General features: G+C 42.9%; 1 protein-coding gene across 4 annotated transcripts in view; it reads left to right on the top strand.

Moving 5' to 3' along the window:
* Positions 1 to 465: 465 nt before the first annotated feature.
* The window catches only part of SPHKAP (SPHK1 interactor, AKAP domain containing), a 76,861-nt gene continuing 60,142 nt past the window's right edge, over positions 466 to 17,184 (top strand). For 3 of the 4 annotated variants that reach the window (XM_081910289.1, XM_081910292.1, XM_081910290.1), the window contains exon 1: positions 466 to 900. In XM_081910289.1, the coding sequence (XP_081766415.1) occupies positions 866 to 900 (35 nt within the window). In that variant the 5' untranslated portion in view covers positions 466 to 865. Of the gene's footprint in view, positions 901 to 1,151; positions 1,284 to 17,184 lie in introns of those variants that run through there. The other variant, XM_081910291.1, reaches the window with a different exon arrangement.

Here is a 17,184-nt window from a genome sequence, read left to right on the forward strand (position 1 = left end):
AGAGCTGGACCATAATGAAGGCTGATCGCCGAAGAATTGATGCTTTTGAATTATGGTGCTGGAGGAGACTCTTGAGAGTCCCATGGACTGCAAGAAGATCAAACCTATCCATTCTGAAGGAAATCAGCCCTGAGTGCTCATTGGAAGGACAGATCCTGAAGCTGAGGCTCCAATTCTTTTGCCACCTCATGAGAAGAGAAGACTCCCTGGAAAAGACCCTGATGTTGGGAAAGATGGAGAGCACAAGGAGAAGGGGACGACAGAGGACGAGATGGCCAAACTGCGGGCGGCAGTGGAAGACAGAAGTGCCTGGCGTGCTCTGGTCCATGGGGTCACGAAGAGTCGGACAGGACTAAACGACTAAACAACAACAAATTGTAAAACTGTCAGCGAGCTGCTGCACGCCCACTGCAGGCTCGTCGAATGTAACGCTTAAACACCCTTAAGGAGGACACTCGTACATGCCTACAGGCTCCTCGCACGTCTCAGCGTAACGTGTGAACAGCCCTAACCATAGTGGCTGACCCACAAGGTCACACCCAGTGAGCTTGGAGGCCCGGAGTGGGGATCTGAATCTGGGTGTCCCACTGGCCTTCAAGCTCTTCCCTCAGCCACCAGCAGCCTCCAGAGCGGCTCTTGGCGCCAGAAGCGAGCGACTCCCATGTGGCTCCTTCTGCCTCCTCCTATTCGCGGGAGGGAGAGCCTGAAAAGGAGGCGGGCGCGGAGAGGGCGGCAAAGGGCAGGGCTGTGGTGTACCGCGTACTAAAGGCGGCCAAGTAGGACGGGGGGAACTACCAGAAGTGGCGGAGCGCTGTCTGCCTTTGCGTCTCCTCCTCCCTCTGCGGAAGAGCATCCCGCCCTGCTAATGGCTGGGAATTCCACGCTGAAGGTCCCTTCGAGGTAAGAAGGCGCGCTTTCCTCCGCGCCCGAGCCCACCTCTCGCTTCTTCCCGCTTTGTAGCCCTTTCTGCCGAGCTGCCTGCGCGCGGGACCCTCCCTCTAGGGCGCCCGAGGAGGAGCAGCAGCAGCCGCCGCTGGATCCGCTGCTGCCCCGTGCCCTCCTCCCGGGGTGAGGGTGGCAGGGTTGGGGAGAAGCTCGCCTCCCTCTCGCCACTCCTGGCCAGCAGCTCCGGAGGAGGGTTTGACTTTAAAAACACGCAAGACACGCAGACACACACACACACGCACGCTCGCTGAAGTGCTCAAGTGTCTTGCGCGCTGCCTGAGGCGTTCTTCAAGGGCGCATTTGGAGATCCGTGACCGAGACCAGCTTGCGAAGGGACGGTAAGGGCTCCATGCGTTCATGGGACAGTCGCAGGAGTTGTGCTTGAGTGTGTGTCTGTGTGTTTTGTGCAGAATGACGAGCGGGTGTGGGGGGGGGGGGGAAGCATCGAAAGCTCGGCCATCTTCCGAATTTTAAACTAGCTGCTGCCCAACTCAGCCTTTCCTTCCTTCCTCATCTCCAGCGCATAAATAAGGTTCTTGCTGTTCGCCTGCGTCGAAATCCTTCCTGAACACGCGAGCGAGCGTTCACACACGAAACACCCAGCCTGGCATTGCAAGTGGGACGGTTCATGAGAAGAGCTGTGTTTCATTCATGGTTGATCATGTTGCTCATAAATGCAGGAGGAAGCTTTGCTTTTCAGAGGCTTGAGGGAAATGTGACTCTTGGCTGCAGAGCACGTGGAAATGGAAGGAATTCGGAACAGTTGAGCAAAGCCGTGGTTGTTACATGTGATATGTTTGTTGAGAATGTTCTCTATGAGGAGGTGAGCCCTCCAGGAAATGAATAATAATTAGGTTGGAAAATTGCTTCTTGCCTTGCATGAGGTATCAGAGAATACAAGCAGTGGACAGCTTTCCTAGTAATACGTCTTTTGGGGGGGGGGGGTCTGTGATCTTCCTGCGAAATTATTTCCATGAATGGGATTGGCTTTCTCCTGGAGGACTCCTTTTGAGACTGCTCTAATGATATGCCCATGTGCCAGAGTGAAGTTAATGTGAATTTTGATGTGCTTTAAAACTGGGCAGGCGAAAATGACAACACCAAACACACACCTGAAATGCCATCAAGTTCTCTTCTTGCTTTCAAGTCTGAGCGTTAAAAAAATATGCGAGTGGCATTTTGGTAATAGGAACTGATAGGATACTACCCTGGCTATTTATCTGTGCCACATTTTTTATTGGATGTAGAAACCATAAGCAGCATTGCTCTCAAAAGCTAGCCATCGCCATGTAAACAATCTCTTGTGTTGAGTTTTAGTAGCACACACATTCCCAGGTGTGAAGGGCACTGCAGCAATCATGTTTTCTTGGGGATCTAAGGGAATGCATGGTTTAATGTGTCATTCAGAATTAAGCAGGTGGAAGTGATCTAGGTTTTCAAAGTCAACATCACAGAGTGTCTCCTTTTGAGTATTTTCTTAAAACGACAACACCCTTGTGATTTTGTGATAATCTATTTTTCGCCTTAAATGTTTTGTGCAAATAGTATTAAGGACACAGATAGGAAGCCAGGCACTTTCTAATGCATATAAAATGCAATGTTAATGTTCATTACCGTTTGTTTTGTTCCACACAATATATTGTTGCTGGCCTACATACATCTCTCTCTGACCTACATACACAGGTTGTGAGCACAACTGCTACAAGAAGCAATGGATTTATGGTGTATCCTTTTGGCTAATGAAACAGTTTTCACTGCTTTAGGCTAACCCAGCTCATCTAGCAAATATATAAAATCGTTATGCAAGGTTAATGGTGTCGTGGAGGTGCGGTTAAAAATAAACAACCGGACATCTTCAAGCCTCTTCATCCCTTCTTAATGGACAGCATCTGTCTCATTCATACACACTGCAAGTAGCTGAACAGAATACAAGGGCAGCAGTCCTGTGTGTTTTGCAAAACATGTCTCATATTTGAACAGCAGAGGGTGTAAATTAAGAGTCAGTTTCCACTGTGAGAACAAAACTGATAAGGGGAAAAATGGGATATGGTTGCTGCAGGCTTTTTAATGGCTTCCTTTTTCAATATGATTTAGCTTTTTCATTTTGACAAACCAATATTTGAAAAGGCAGTTTAAAGACTAACAAACTGCATTTGCTTATAACCAGTGAGATCTCTCTTTCATCATTCCATCACAATTCCTTAAAGCGAAAGAAAATTAGCTTTGTAGTAAAACAACTCCAGAGGTAAACAGAAGATAAAACCATGAGATGCCTATAAAGAGCTCAAGGAGGCTGTGCTACTATGGATTTGAGAGATTATGTTAATATTGCTGTTAATCGCTAGCTTGTTAATAGGATCAAGAACCTTCCCACTTATTTCAGATTGTAGGGAGCCCTAAGCAAGCACTATCTCACTGGTGTATTTATGTGTGTTTTGTGTCCATGTCTGTGTCTGCCAAAGCACACACATGCCTTTGTTGTGCATTATGGTTTTAGCACATGCACTGTGTGTACACATGAAAAACATAATGTATGCAGCGAGACTGAGATACGGCATATTGTGCTTATTAACCACTGTACTTCAGTTCAAATCTCAAACAGCTGTACAGTGGTACCTCGGGTTAAGTACTTAATTCGTTCTGGAGGTCCATTTTTAATCTGAAACTGTTCTTAACCCGAAGCACCACTTCATTTAATGGGGCCTCCTGCTGCCACCATGCCGCTGCTGCACGATTTCTGTTCTCATCCTAAAGCAAAGTTCTTAACCCGAGGTACTATTTCTGGGTTAGCGGAGTCTGTAACCTGAAGCGTATGTAACCTGAGGTACCACTGTATTCAGAGCCATTAAGACTGCAATCCTATGTTCATTTGTCTCAGTGGACTCAATGGGGTTTATTTATGAGTAAGTAGACATTATGGAATTTCAGTGCAAGGCTGCAATCCCAAGAAAAACACTTGCCAGAGAGTAAGTCCCGTTGAACTTAGGGGGACTTAATTTTTAAGTCCCACCAATTCCCATGAATCTGTTTAAGGTTAATGTGCTAGTCCCTTTCACATCATTGATGTCAGGTTAGGGGTGAGGAACCTGTGACCCTTCAGATGTTGCAAGACTACACCACCTCTTATCCCTAACCATTGGTTTTGCTGGCTGAAGGTAATGGACAACAACATTTGGCTACCCCTCCCTTAAGTAGTAGTTGAAACAATTTCTGGCACGAGAAGGTTGTTGTTGATCAGGCTTCTAGAATTCTGCATTCTCTCATCTATGTAGTTTCACTCCTCGACATTACTGAAATTCACTTGAGTCACATTTAAATTTTACAACTTCCTGTGCTTGCTGTCATAGAAAAAGTGCTTCTACTTGTCTTGGCAAAAATGTAATTGCATGATAAGCCCTAAAAGTGAAACGATTCATCTCCCTATCCATGCCCCTTTACGTGAAGATACCATATCACTCTAAGGCAGTATAAAACATAATCGGATCCACAAATCAGTAAAGTTGCAATAATTGGATTTAAGCAACTTGTGTCTGGGTGTTATGACTTGCTGCACCACCTGGAATGTGAGGTATAAACTGCTTCTCCAGAGCAGTGTCACAAAGGATGATTTTATTAAACTGCTGCTGCATGAATGTTGTGGTAGCATAATAGACATAAATCGCTGCCAGGGAATTAAAGTCCTTAAATCTTACCGTGTTTTTTAAGTCAGCGGAGTAGGGACACTGTCCCTGTCACACAAGTATTTTATCCGCCAAATCCTATGCAAACATCCTTGCACTAGTGCAGTATCACAAAAGTATGATGTTGCACGGGTGCTGTGACATATCCAGCATGTTGCACAGATGCATTAACACTTGGGTTGGGCTATTTCTTGGTATGTGCGCGTTCCTCTTATTTATATTATTTTATGCATATTTATTTTGATTTGTATGGAAAGTGTGCAATTTGGTTGTGCACTTTTTGATGTTTTATTTATTGTTTATGACTACTTTTGTTATGTTTGTAATTATGTGATTTCCCCCCACGTTGCATGCCACCTTAAGCATGGTTTTTACTGGAAAGACAGCATTCTAATAATAATTTTTTAAAAAGATTGTGGTGTATGTAAGCAACTTGCGACAGAGCACATGCAACTGTGGAACTGACAGGTTGTGCAAAATTTGCACATATTAGATATTGGGGGCAGGAGCGGCAATACCTAGCACAATCCTACGTCAACAGGTACAAAGAATTTCTAGCTTATACAACTGCAAAGATGGGCCCTCCAGGTGTGATTGGACTTCAGCTTCCATCATCTGTGACCACTGATCATGCTGGCTGGGGGGGGGGGGCTGATGGGAATTGGAGTCCAGTGACCGCTGGAGAGTCACAGGTTCCCCATGCCTGTCCTACTGGAATGTTGCAAGAATGTAGAGCCGAAATGTAACATTTCAGAGCTGAGACAGAACTCTGGAGGCTGACTTACTTGTACCATGCAAGCTGGTGGCCAATACCAATAAGACTGGGTTCAACAGATATAGACATAGTTCTTGTCAGCTGCTTCTTGGTGTCATTTAACTCAGGTGTATTAAGATAATCAGCTGCTCCATAAATGGTCATCATGGCAGAATGAGCCAACAGTTTCTCCCATTTGTAGGTTAACTGCCAAGCACTAAGCACCCAGTTGTTAAGAAATTACAGCTAAAAATGCCATTTAATCGTGGCCTCACTTTGCAAGCTCTGGTAAGTGGCTCTTTCCAGCGTGCCTCATAAATCATACTTAATGATGTAGTGTTGTTAAGTCCCTTTTTCACAACATGAACTATAAGAGCAATTTGTTGTGAAATTGATTAATCACGGGAGAGCATATAGCCAATTGTTGGAGCAGAGGAGGTAAATCAAGCTTTGCAGCATTTGCTTTTAGAGGTTAAGCACTGAATGCTACCTTGATTTAAGTAAGGTATGAACTAATACATCCAGATCTATAATTTAAATAATTTATTTAATTTGGTGCGTAAGCTAAAATAGATATTCATTTATTTAACATGTTTATAGCTTACCCTTCACCTGTTCCAGGGGTTCCTAAACTCTGGTCCATGGGCCACCTGTGGCCTGTTGCCTTGGTTCAGGTGGTCCATGGCATGTCCTTGAAGAATACTTCTGATCTGAATCCTGTAATATTCTATGGAATTCAAATAGCTATAATGTCCCTTAGTGTCCTGAGCTGTTCATAAGGACCTTGTTTGTGAGGACTGTTGCGTGTCATAATGGAATGCATATCTCTCTTGTCCATTGCATATCTTTTGTGTCTGTTCATTTGGGGATTATAGGGTTCACTTGTAAAGCATGGCGTTGCTCCTAAGGCTCCTTGGGGAAGATGGGATTTTATTGCCAATAGGTAGGAGTAGCACGAGACCCTTAACCTCAGGGTTGTGGGTTTGAGCCCCAAGTTGGGCAAAATATGCCTGCGTTGCAGGGGGTTGGACTAGATGACTCGTGGTCCTTTGCAAGTCAACACATCTTTGATTGTATTATTCTATGTTGCGTGTCTAAGGGGCTCCATGGCTTCATGTAGCCTACCAGCAGAGCCTGTGATTGGAAAGCAGTGTCTATATTTGCAGTAGCCAGCCTCAAAGTTGCCTGGGAAGATCAAGTGATTGCTAAAAACCACTCTAAAAATTGTAGCTCTGTGTGAGGAATAAAGATTCCTAACAACTCTCAATACCCTTAAACTACAGCTCCCAGAATTCTTGGGGAGAAGCCATAAAAGTGCTGTCATAGTGCTTTAGATATATGGTGTGAATGTGTCAAGAGAGAGAACAGAATGGCAGAAAGAGAGAGATAAAGGAATGCTTTGCTTTGGCCCTGCCCAGAGTTTGCTTGTGGCGCTCTTGAGAGAAGAAAATGTTGCCCACTGCTGGCATTAGATTGCCAAATAGTCTGACCTGGTGTGGCAGCTTCCTATGTCAAGCATTTAGAGCCAGCAAAACTATTGTTCTATATCTGCAGAATCTGGGTAGGCAATAACTTTCTCTCCATGTGGCCAGGCTTGTGCTCTCAAATTATTTTATTCCTATGGTGTTCAATTTCAACCCCATTATAAATTATAAAGAAGTGGGATATGCCGGAGGCTGTTTTCTTAATGGAATAATTGCCTGTGGCATCAAACCGATAACAAGCTGTATGTGTAGAGTTTAGCTTGATAGTTTAGGAGCAGAACTGCAGGTGGTCATAGAAACAATATCTTATTAGCTAGGAATGCATAGATAATCAGAGTGCAAATTAGAGGCAGGTGTTCAGTTGTTGTCCATCTTGCCTAGGTTGCATTTTGTACTGACCTCTGGCCTCAGCTGTAGGACAAAGAGATTGCAAAGGAGCTGAACACTGTGTATTACTTCCTTTGGATTTCATTGTGGAAGATAATCCACACCTGAAGCATTTATTTCCGGGGAGGGTAGCTGAGGAACTGAAGGAGAAGTGAAGAGACATGAAGTTCTGGGGCTTATAAGTAGACTACAAAATTAACAAGTCAGTGGATCCAGATGGCATCTACCCAGGGTTCATAAAGAGCTGAAATATGAAAATGCTGACCTTCTAAGAAAAATATGCAGCTTGCCATAAAAATTGGCCTCGTTGCTGAAAGTCTGAAATGTAGCCAGCATAATGGCTGTATTTGCATGTCATGATACGTTGCAGATCCTCCTAGTGGTGCAGCAATAAAACTGATAGCACATTTGCAAAGCTAAGCAGGGTCTGATAGGGTTTCAGATTGGATGAGTATTGCATTGCGGGGGGTTGGACCAGGTGACCCCTGTGATCCCTTCCAACTCTACCATTCTATGGTTTAAAGGTGAAGGTAAAGGGACCCCTGACCATTAGGTCCAGTCGTGGCCGACTCTGGGGTAGCAGCACTCATCTCACTTTATTGGCCAAGGGAGCCAGCATACAGCTTCCGGGTCATGTGGCCAGCATGACTAAGCCGCTTCTGGCGAACCAGAGCAGCGCACGGAAATGCCGTTTACCTTCCCGCCGGAGTGGTACCTATTTATCTACTTGCACTTTGACGTGCTTTGAACTGCTAGGTTGGCAGGAGCAGGGACCGAGCAATGGGAGCTCACTCCGTCATGGGGATTTGAACCACCGACCTTCTGATCGGCAAGCTCTAGACTCTGTGGTTTAACCCACAGCGCCACCCGCATCCCTCTATGGTTTATTATGCGTTAATTTATCATGCCTGCTTTGCTCCTTCCCATTCATGTTGGGAAGCAATAAACTGTCTTAGCCTTATGTGTGAACCAGGGGTTGTGGTTTGTTTTACTCCCAAAAAAACAAAACAAAAAAAAACCCACCACCAAAAACGTGGTAGTTCTTGGTTTACCAACTGTGGTTCATTTGAGCAGAGCAAGCTACAATCTCTGGTTTGGATGTAACACTCAGCCGGTGATCATGGCTTGTTTTCTCTGCAGATGACATCTTAAGGCAGCCCTGTTCAGGGAAGTTTTTAATCTGTGATATTTTAGTGTATTTCTGGTTTTTGTGGAAGCCGCCCAGAGTGGCTGGGGAAACCCAGCCAGATGGGCGGGGTACAAATAATAAATTATTATTATTATGAGTGGGAAGGAAAGGGGAAGAGTAAACTGATCACCATTGCCTTGTGCCACAGTTTATGTATATTGGGATGTGCTAATCCAGCCAATGCCAGCTTTTTAAAAGGGATATATGGGAATCCATGAAATTACAGGTTGGTTCGCTTAAATGTTCATTCCGGGTGTATTAGTGGGAAGCATGATTAAAGATGAAATTACTAAGCATACAAAAGAGCAAAATTTGCTGAGGAAGAAGCGGCGTAGCTCTGCAGAGGGTGGCTCGATGAAATTGTTCACTCAGCATGTGGCCACATTGAAAAAACAAATTCCATGCCAGGGATTATTAGGGAAAGGGCTGGCAGAAAAGCTGCCAGTACCATGCCTTTATATAAGTTTGCGATGCAGCCACGTTTGGAATGCTGCATACACTTCGTTCAGCCCATCCCCAAATGATGGTATAATGTTCCAAAAAGAACAAGAAAGGATCCCCCCCCCCCAAATGATCCAAATGTCCTCCATGAAAAGGCTGCAGCACCTGGGGCTTTTTTTTACATTTAAGGAGGAAAGTGACTCAGCAGGGGAGGAGATGGTAAATGTTTAGGAAAAATTGGTTGGGGATAACTTTCCCCCATCCCCTGTCTCATAATGCTAGGGATCATCCAGTGAAATTGAAAAGCAATAGATCCAGGTGAGGCAAGAGAAAGCGCTCCTTTGCACAATGCAGGCTTGATTTATTATGGGATTCGCTTTCGTATGCTTTGATTTCCACTGGCTTAGAGGGATAAAGGAAACTCATGGGATAAAGGAAACTCAATCAACAGCTATTAGTAATGATGGCTTTGTGCAGCCTCCAGACTCAGAGGCAGTATACCACTGAATACCTGATGTTTAAGATCAACAAGGCAAGTGCTCATCTGCTTTCAAACCCAGCTTTCAGGCTTCCTGGACTGAAACAGCAGGGCTCTTACATTTAGTCTCATATGAATATAGGGCTGATGTTTTAATTTTGTTGTTGTTTAGTCATTTAGTCGTGTCCGACTCTTCGTGACCCCATAGACCAGAACATGCCAGGCACTCCTGTTTTCCACTGCCTCCCGCAGTTTCGTCAAATTCATGTTGGTAGTCATCCCTTAGAGAGAGTTCAAACTCAGCAACATTAGTAAAGAAAAACATTTTAAATATGTCACAACACTACCATCAGATGGCACTGTAGAGTTCCTTCTTTTGCCAACGTGAATACGCATTTTCCTGAATTTTTTTTTTATGTGTCTAGATCCAGCCCTGCTGCGCTGTGTTAGAGGAGTCAGAATAGGTTGTGCATCAGTGAATCTTCTTTCTATCGATTTCAGATGGCCTCACTGTCCTTTGTGGCTTTCCACCTATGCCAGTACCAGTTGAAGGCACAGAACAAGTTGAGCAATGTATGTTTTGTTGCCGTTTCTAGAGTGATACATATTATTAAGCCCATGAACACACCTGGCTCACCTTACACCTTTGACTGAAGGAGGAATATAAAAGGCTCTTGATCTTCTTTCAAGAAATGCCAGTGAGTTAAGGCTGTGCTTGCTTATTTTAAAAAAAGATCTGATAGCTTGTGAAGCTGTGTTGAAACATACGCAGCCAGAGCTATTTGTAATCTTGACATTTTAACTTGGAAACACCATTTCTTTTTAAGATTATGGTGGAATGGAATTTTTAAGATTTTGGTGGAATTCAAAATATGATTGATACACTCAGTTGGTTAGAGTGTGGGGCTGATAACACCATGGCTGCAGGTTCAATTCCCCTGTAGGACTGCTGCATATTCTTGAATTACAAAGGGGTTGGACTAGATGATCCTTAGGGGGCCGTCCAACTCTACAATTCTATGATTCTATCATAGTTAGAAGGAAAAAAAGAAAGTGTGGAGCGGGACATTGACTGGCATGGAGTTGCACCACTCCTTATTTATTTGTAACATTCAATATGAGCTGCTTGTCAGCCCCCCAAAAAGACCCCAAGCCATCTTGCATTGAAAACAACAACTCTTCAACCCCAAGAAAAATCCCAAAAGATCTGATGTTCAGGTTTTACTTGTGCTCTATGGGTCATATTTGGGGTCAGAATATTAGTTTTTAACTAATCTTTGCATGTGCAGGGGTTTTCGTCCAAACCTCTGGAGAAGATTTCAAGGTGGTGCAGGGACCAGAGAAGAAGTTCTGTTTCAGCCAGGCTGTTACTTGCCTGACAGTCCCAGGTGCTTCATTTTATAGTTGCCCTGTAAAAGAGGCTTTCTTGAATATGTTTGAAAATCGCATTGCTTAATCAGTCACACGGGCTTAGTACTGTTTCAGTTCTGTTTTAAAAAAAGCAAAAAAGCATCCCTTTTAATCCAGAAGTATGCCATCAAGATGAGGTCTCCCTTTTTTATTTAATGAAATAGAAGCAGGCATTCAGGGCCTGGAAAAGAAAGAAGCAAAGAATTAGTGTTAAATTACGATTACAATGGCACAACTTTTCTATTCAGTGTTCTCTGTTCTCTGTGCTTTCCAAGATGATGTGTAGCTGAAAGGTGGTATTTCAGCAGGTGTAGAACTCTGACAAAGACAAAATGCTTCTGCAAAATCCCATTAGGAGCACCTAGTGAAGGCAATGCTACATTTTTTAACAGAAAGCTTGTGTAAAGGTTGGTTTAGCCTTGACCTGTAATACCAGAAGGGCATATCTTTTTATTACTTACATTCTCTCAATTAGACCACAGACGTACCCTTGAGAACAAGCGTACAAGAGCTGTAGTCTGCGATCTTAAAATCTTACAGAATTGGGCCGCAGCTAACATTTACATTATGCATGGGATTCACATCCAAAACAAATCATGAAAACATTTGCTAGAAGTATTTATAGCTGTCATTTTACTAACCATCTGTGCCTTCACGGGAGTATACACATGGTTAGGAGCAAACAAAGCTCATGATAGCGGTCGGTCTTAACTTTAAAATCACAAATGCAACTGCGGAAACACACACATTTCATTTATCCAGACCTCAGATGTCTATATCATAGAGTCGGTGTGTTATAGTTTATAGTTCTGGATATAAAATTGAGAGACATGGGTTCAAAACTTCACGAAGGCTGCCATCATAAACACCTTTCCTGGGGATTAAGTCCCACTGAGCTCAGTGAGACTTACTTCTGAGTAAGCATGTGCCAGATTGCACTGTTAGTCATAAAACTCATCCAGTAACTTCACCAGCCATTATCACTTAGCATAACCTACCTCACAGGGTGATGTTGTCTTATATCAAACAATTTTATCCCTAGAAAATGAGTTTGTTTTTCTAAGCTGGGTCTCCTACCAAGCCACCTGGAACAATTTGCTTTCCTGAGAACAGAAAGAGGAATTCACTTTGAAAGGTGCTTTAGATAAAACTCTCATAAATAATTTGTTCTGCTTACAGCATACATTACCTTAAGCTGAAACAGTGCATGAGTTAGCACACTAGCTTCCCTCCACCCCTTAGATACCCGAATTTACATTCTGTTTTACCTAAATAAACCTTACCAGGGACTTTCAAAATTAATATTTTATTTTGCCCTATGGTTATTCGGAGGCTCTTGTACTCAAAAAAAGTCTACCATCTAAAAAAATGATTTGGTTTTGATACAATGCAGAGGAGAGAAAACATACTTCCCTGCATAAAATAGAACAGACATGCATAGGTCTACTTTAATTTTACTCATGACTGTTGGAATATCCAGCAAACCTTGTTCATGTAAGTAGAAAGAAAGTAGTGTTTCCTTGGAATGAGGGACAGTGGAGACTGTGGTGTCTTTATGATATATGATTTATTTATACATATATACAACCTGCAAATCAGTTTGCTCATACTTTCTGATAATGTTCTGCAATTGCTGCAACCTGAGGAATGCACTCAGTTTAACACTATGTGGCTATTATAATTCTTAAGGCAGCTACTGTCACGGTCTACAGTTTTTAATCTTTTAATTATCATCCATAACCTTAGCATTTCAAAGAAGGAACATTGCTGCACTATGAAAGGGGATATCTTGATAAAGTCAGCTACTGAATCCCAGTGAGAATAGTGCTCTTTTAGAATTAAAACCAAGATACAATGGATCTTGCCCTATATCACATGCATCAGCGGAAAATGAGATTGAGAAACAGCACAATTACTTTGCAGACATGGAATTACAATTTCAGCTGAGTTCACTGTTCTAAGAACAGTGACGAGTTCACATCTACAGACTTCTGAGGGTTTTATAAACCCAGTTCCGATGAGGGTCTTATAAGGCCCAGTTCCAATGTAATGGGGAACAGTGGTTTTCCACTGTATTAATTAACTATGACAGGTTTTGAACTCTTGCACTCGCCTTTTCCCACTTTGCCTTCTTGCAGGTCAGAGGAAGAGCTTATAAGCTTTTGTTTCCAATTCCCAGGTCTGCTTGCACAACTAAACTCCTCCTGTGGGACAGTCCCATTGCATGGACAAACTTCTTTGAATTACACCCACTGATTTTTCATTCCAGAGAAAGCTGTATCACCTCAAATATGTATCTTTTATTGGATAAATTATATTGTGTTTGCATTGATGAGTAGTCTGAGACAAAATAATTCCCTGCCACTATTCTCTAGTTACAGTATCTGGAGAGGAGGAGCAATGCTGTTAGGATCCAGTGGAGCAAACAAAGAAATAGTTTGTAGTGAGTTTGAGTTTGAAGTCAGAAGCAGAGTGAGTTGAGAATTCAGAGCTATGATTTTTAGTATTTTTTTTTTGCTATCTACTTATTTTGTACATCAAGCAACCAAGAAAACAATCTATGTGGTCATTTCCCCATCTTTTGGAATTAAGAACACACTGTCTTAAGAATTAAGAACACACATGCAGCTAATCACTGCCTCCAAACATCTGTCTAGCACTTTAGGCACCACTGCTGATTCAGATGGAACAGAGAGATAGAGTTGGATATCGTCTACATACAGTACTGGTGACAGTGCACTTCAAATCAGAGACAGAGAGAGATTTGTAGAGCTGGAAGGGACCACAAGGGTTATCTACTCCAACTCCTTCCAGTACAGGAATCTTTCACCCAACTTGAGGCACGAACCCACTGCTCTGATATTAATAGTCTTGTGATATACCAGCTGAGTTATCCTGACTGTGTCTCCTGATGACAGCTGCCAACAACTATATGTAGACAGTAAATAGTATGAAGGACAAGATGGAACCCTCTGAGATGCCATAGGAAAGCTCCCATGTCCTTGAACAGTGCCCATCCATAACTTCTTCCTGGAAACAGCCCTTGAGGTAGGAGCAGAACCACCCACAACCTCCAATTCCTTGATACCAAAAGCTGCTGAGAAGCTGAGAAGAATGAGCAGGGTCCCATGACCAGTTCTGAAGCCAAACTGAAATGGACCCAGATAATTCAGCCTCCACCAAGCATACCTGAAGCCACCTTCTTGAGTATCCTGACCCAAAAGGGGATGTTTGCCCTTTTGTTAGAGAAAATATACAAAAGCATGCTCTGCTGGTCTACAGTTCTGCATTAAAAATTGTTGGATATGATTCTCCTACAGCTTTTATTACATTACATATAATTTTGGCTTTAGGACAGTGATATTACATCTTGTTATATATAAGCATATAATAGCAATACTATAATTATGTCACAGATGATTAGATGATTGCTTTTTGAACCTTTGCAGGATTATAATTATGCCAATTATGCCAATGGTGGAACTATGTATTATGAGATGATAGGTTCAAAGTGTATGACTGACAGTCACCCTAATGCAGCAAGAGAAATCTGCAGTTGAAAGTGGGCTTCCGCACACAAATCTTCCTACAAGCCACTCCACTCAGTGAATGGTCAGCACTATCAGTACTGGCAATGGTGACCAGCTGTTGTGGAAGAGAGGGAAGCAGATGCCACGCTCTGTTCAAGTGGCCATTGGGTCTCAGGCATCTGACATACAATCAACAATGTCACTGTTTGTGTTGATGGGTTGGGGTCATTCTCTCATCCCTTAACACTTATCATGGTCACAGCCCTACCTGACATTCACACTTTGAAGTTTGCATAGACATCTACATGCATAAAGCAAAGTGTTTTGTTTCCATTCACATGACCCAATTACCTTTGTTTTTCAGTGTGCAGGTTCCTTGGATTAAGCCTATGTATGTTGGGTTTCATGCATACATATCCCCTATGCATGCTAAGCCTAATGCAAGCATAGGCAAACTCGGCCCTCCAGATGTTTTAGGACTACAACTCCTATCATCCATAGCTAACAGGACCAGTGGCCAGGGATTATGGGAATTGTAGTCCCAAAACATCTGGAGGGCCGAGTTTGTCCATGTTTGGTCTAATGCATAAGCAAGGGTCGGGATGCAATTTCCCACTTCATATAGGATTTGAGATCAGTGTTGATGTGTTCACAAAATATAGGTCTTTTTTTTGCAATCCTTCGGGTACAAATTGTGGCCTTCCAATATTAATGCTTTAAATTCTCCTTGGGACTATTTAGTTTCGGATTATGCCATTGACTAGGAAGCCTATCTTTCTCTATTAGATACTTTACATATTATATCTTTCTTTGCATATTATATCTTTCTTTGAAATTCCACACTTTGTGATGCATTTATGAGAGATTATTGGGGACTGGAAGTATGAATGATAATATAAAAGATAGCTAAGGGCAGCAAGTGTGAAGCAGTGGACAAAAAAAAAAATCTAATTGCATGAATGTTGTACCATTGTGGTTAAAGTTGCCAGCTTTTAAGACAACATTTACTATTTAACAAGCGTTTGGAATGAAGAATATCTTTGACATCTTTGACACTTGTCAAAAAGGGAGTGTCATGAATAAATATGCAAAACTAACCACAACTTCCTAACTGGGTTGACATTTATGGTAATCGAAACAAAATACAAAATTAAAAAATTCCTTCCAGTAGCACCTTAGAGACCAATTAAGTTTGTTACTGGTTTGAGCTTTCGTGTGCATGCACACTTCTTCAGATACGGCTACCTACCTGTAATTAGATTTATGGTAATGTTAGCAGTCCTAAGAAGGATGTGCCCAAAATTGAAATGCAGAATAGGAGCTTTCATTATGGTCAGCTATGAGGAAACCATTTTGAGCAGCCTTAGCCAATCTGGTGCCCTCCAGATATTTTGGACCACAACTCCCATCGGCCTCGGCCAGTTTTGTAGTCCCATGCATCTGATGAGTACCAGGTTGGCGAAAGCTGATTTAGAACATTTTGTCCAGAAACTGCTCAAAGGGCCAACAAACTGCACCTACACAGCTTCAAGTCAATCCTTATTAAGAGAAGATTGACTCCACAGAGTGGTGTTGTAAAGAGCTTGGTTTCTCAGCTTGCATGAACAAGTCACATTGGGCGCGCATTGAGAGTTGTTTGTCGAAAGAAAGGAACACTTCCATTGCTCACACAATTAGTCACAGCACTAAGAGCAGCAGGATACTTACTTATCCCCATGGCTAGAGAGCCTAGATAGCATCACATTTTTCCAGCGGTGTTAAATGAGCAAGGATACAGATTGCTTAATCAGGATGAGCAATAGGAAAGTGGATTCTTTATCAGCAAGGGAAGCTGAGCCATGGAGACTTTGCACATCATAATAAGGGCATGTGATACTAATTCCAGTGATTTGTCCTAAATGCTCGAAATACACCATATGTGTACATGTTGCCTCAACTGGTCTTACAACAAGCTTGTGAATAACCTTTCTAAGTCTAAGCAGTGATTTCATAAGCGTTGGAACTTGGCGTGGGAATATCCTCCTTGGGTCTTGGGTCTTACCTGTGAGGTTACATTAACTTGTGGCTGACTGGTACACCAGCAGTGTAAAAATTAAAAATGTTTTGTTTGGTGGTAGCCAATAAATAAGCAGGGAGACAATATACAGCCTTGTCGTACTCCTTTCCCAATTTTGAACCAATCAGTTGTTCCATATCCAGTTCTAACTGTAGCTTCTTGTCCCACATAGAGATTTCTCAGGAGACAGATGAGGTGATCAGGCACTCCCATTTCTTTAAGAACTTGCCATAGTTTGCTGTGGTCGACACAGTCAAAGGCTTTTGCATAGTCAATGAAGCAGAAGTAGATAATTTTCCCAGTACTGTAGTGATGTATGGAAGTGAGAGTTGGACCATAAAGAAGGCTGATAGCTGAAGAATTGATGCTTTTGAATTATGGTGCTGGAGGAGACTCTTGAGAGTCCCGTGGACTGCAAGAAAATCAAACCTCTCCATTCTTAAGGAAATCAGCCCTGAGTGCTCACTGGAAGGACAGGTCCTGAAGCTAAGGCTCCAATACTTTGGCCACCTCATGAGAAGAGAAGACTCCCTGGAAAAGACCCTGATGCTGGGAAAGATTGAGGGCACAAGGAGAAGGGGACGACAGAGGACAAGATGGTTGGACAGTGTTCTCAAAGCTACCAGCATGGGTTTGACCAAACTGCGGGAGGCAGTGGAAGACAGGAGTGCCTGGCGTGCGCTGGTCCATGGGGTCACGAAGAGTCGGACACGACTAAACGACTAAACAACAACAGCAAAGCCAATAAATAATATGAAGCCACAATGTTTCCTTCAGGGCTTGTGGTGGGCATTCCCACCCACCCAGTATACAGATTGCAAGGCTTGAGC

Source organism: Podarcis melisellensis (genome assembly GCF_964234715.1).
Source record: "Podarcis melisellensis genome assembly, chromosome: 5".
In the NCBI taxonomy this organism is placed as follows: domain Eukaryota; kingdom Metazoa; phylum Chordata; class Lepidosauria; order Squamata; family Lacertidae; genus Podarcis; species Podarcis melisellensis.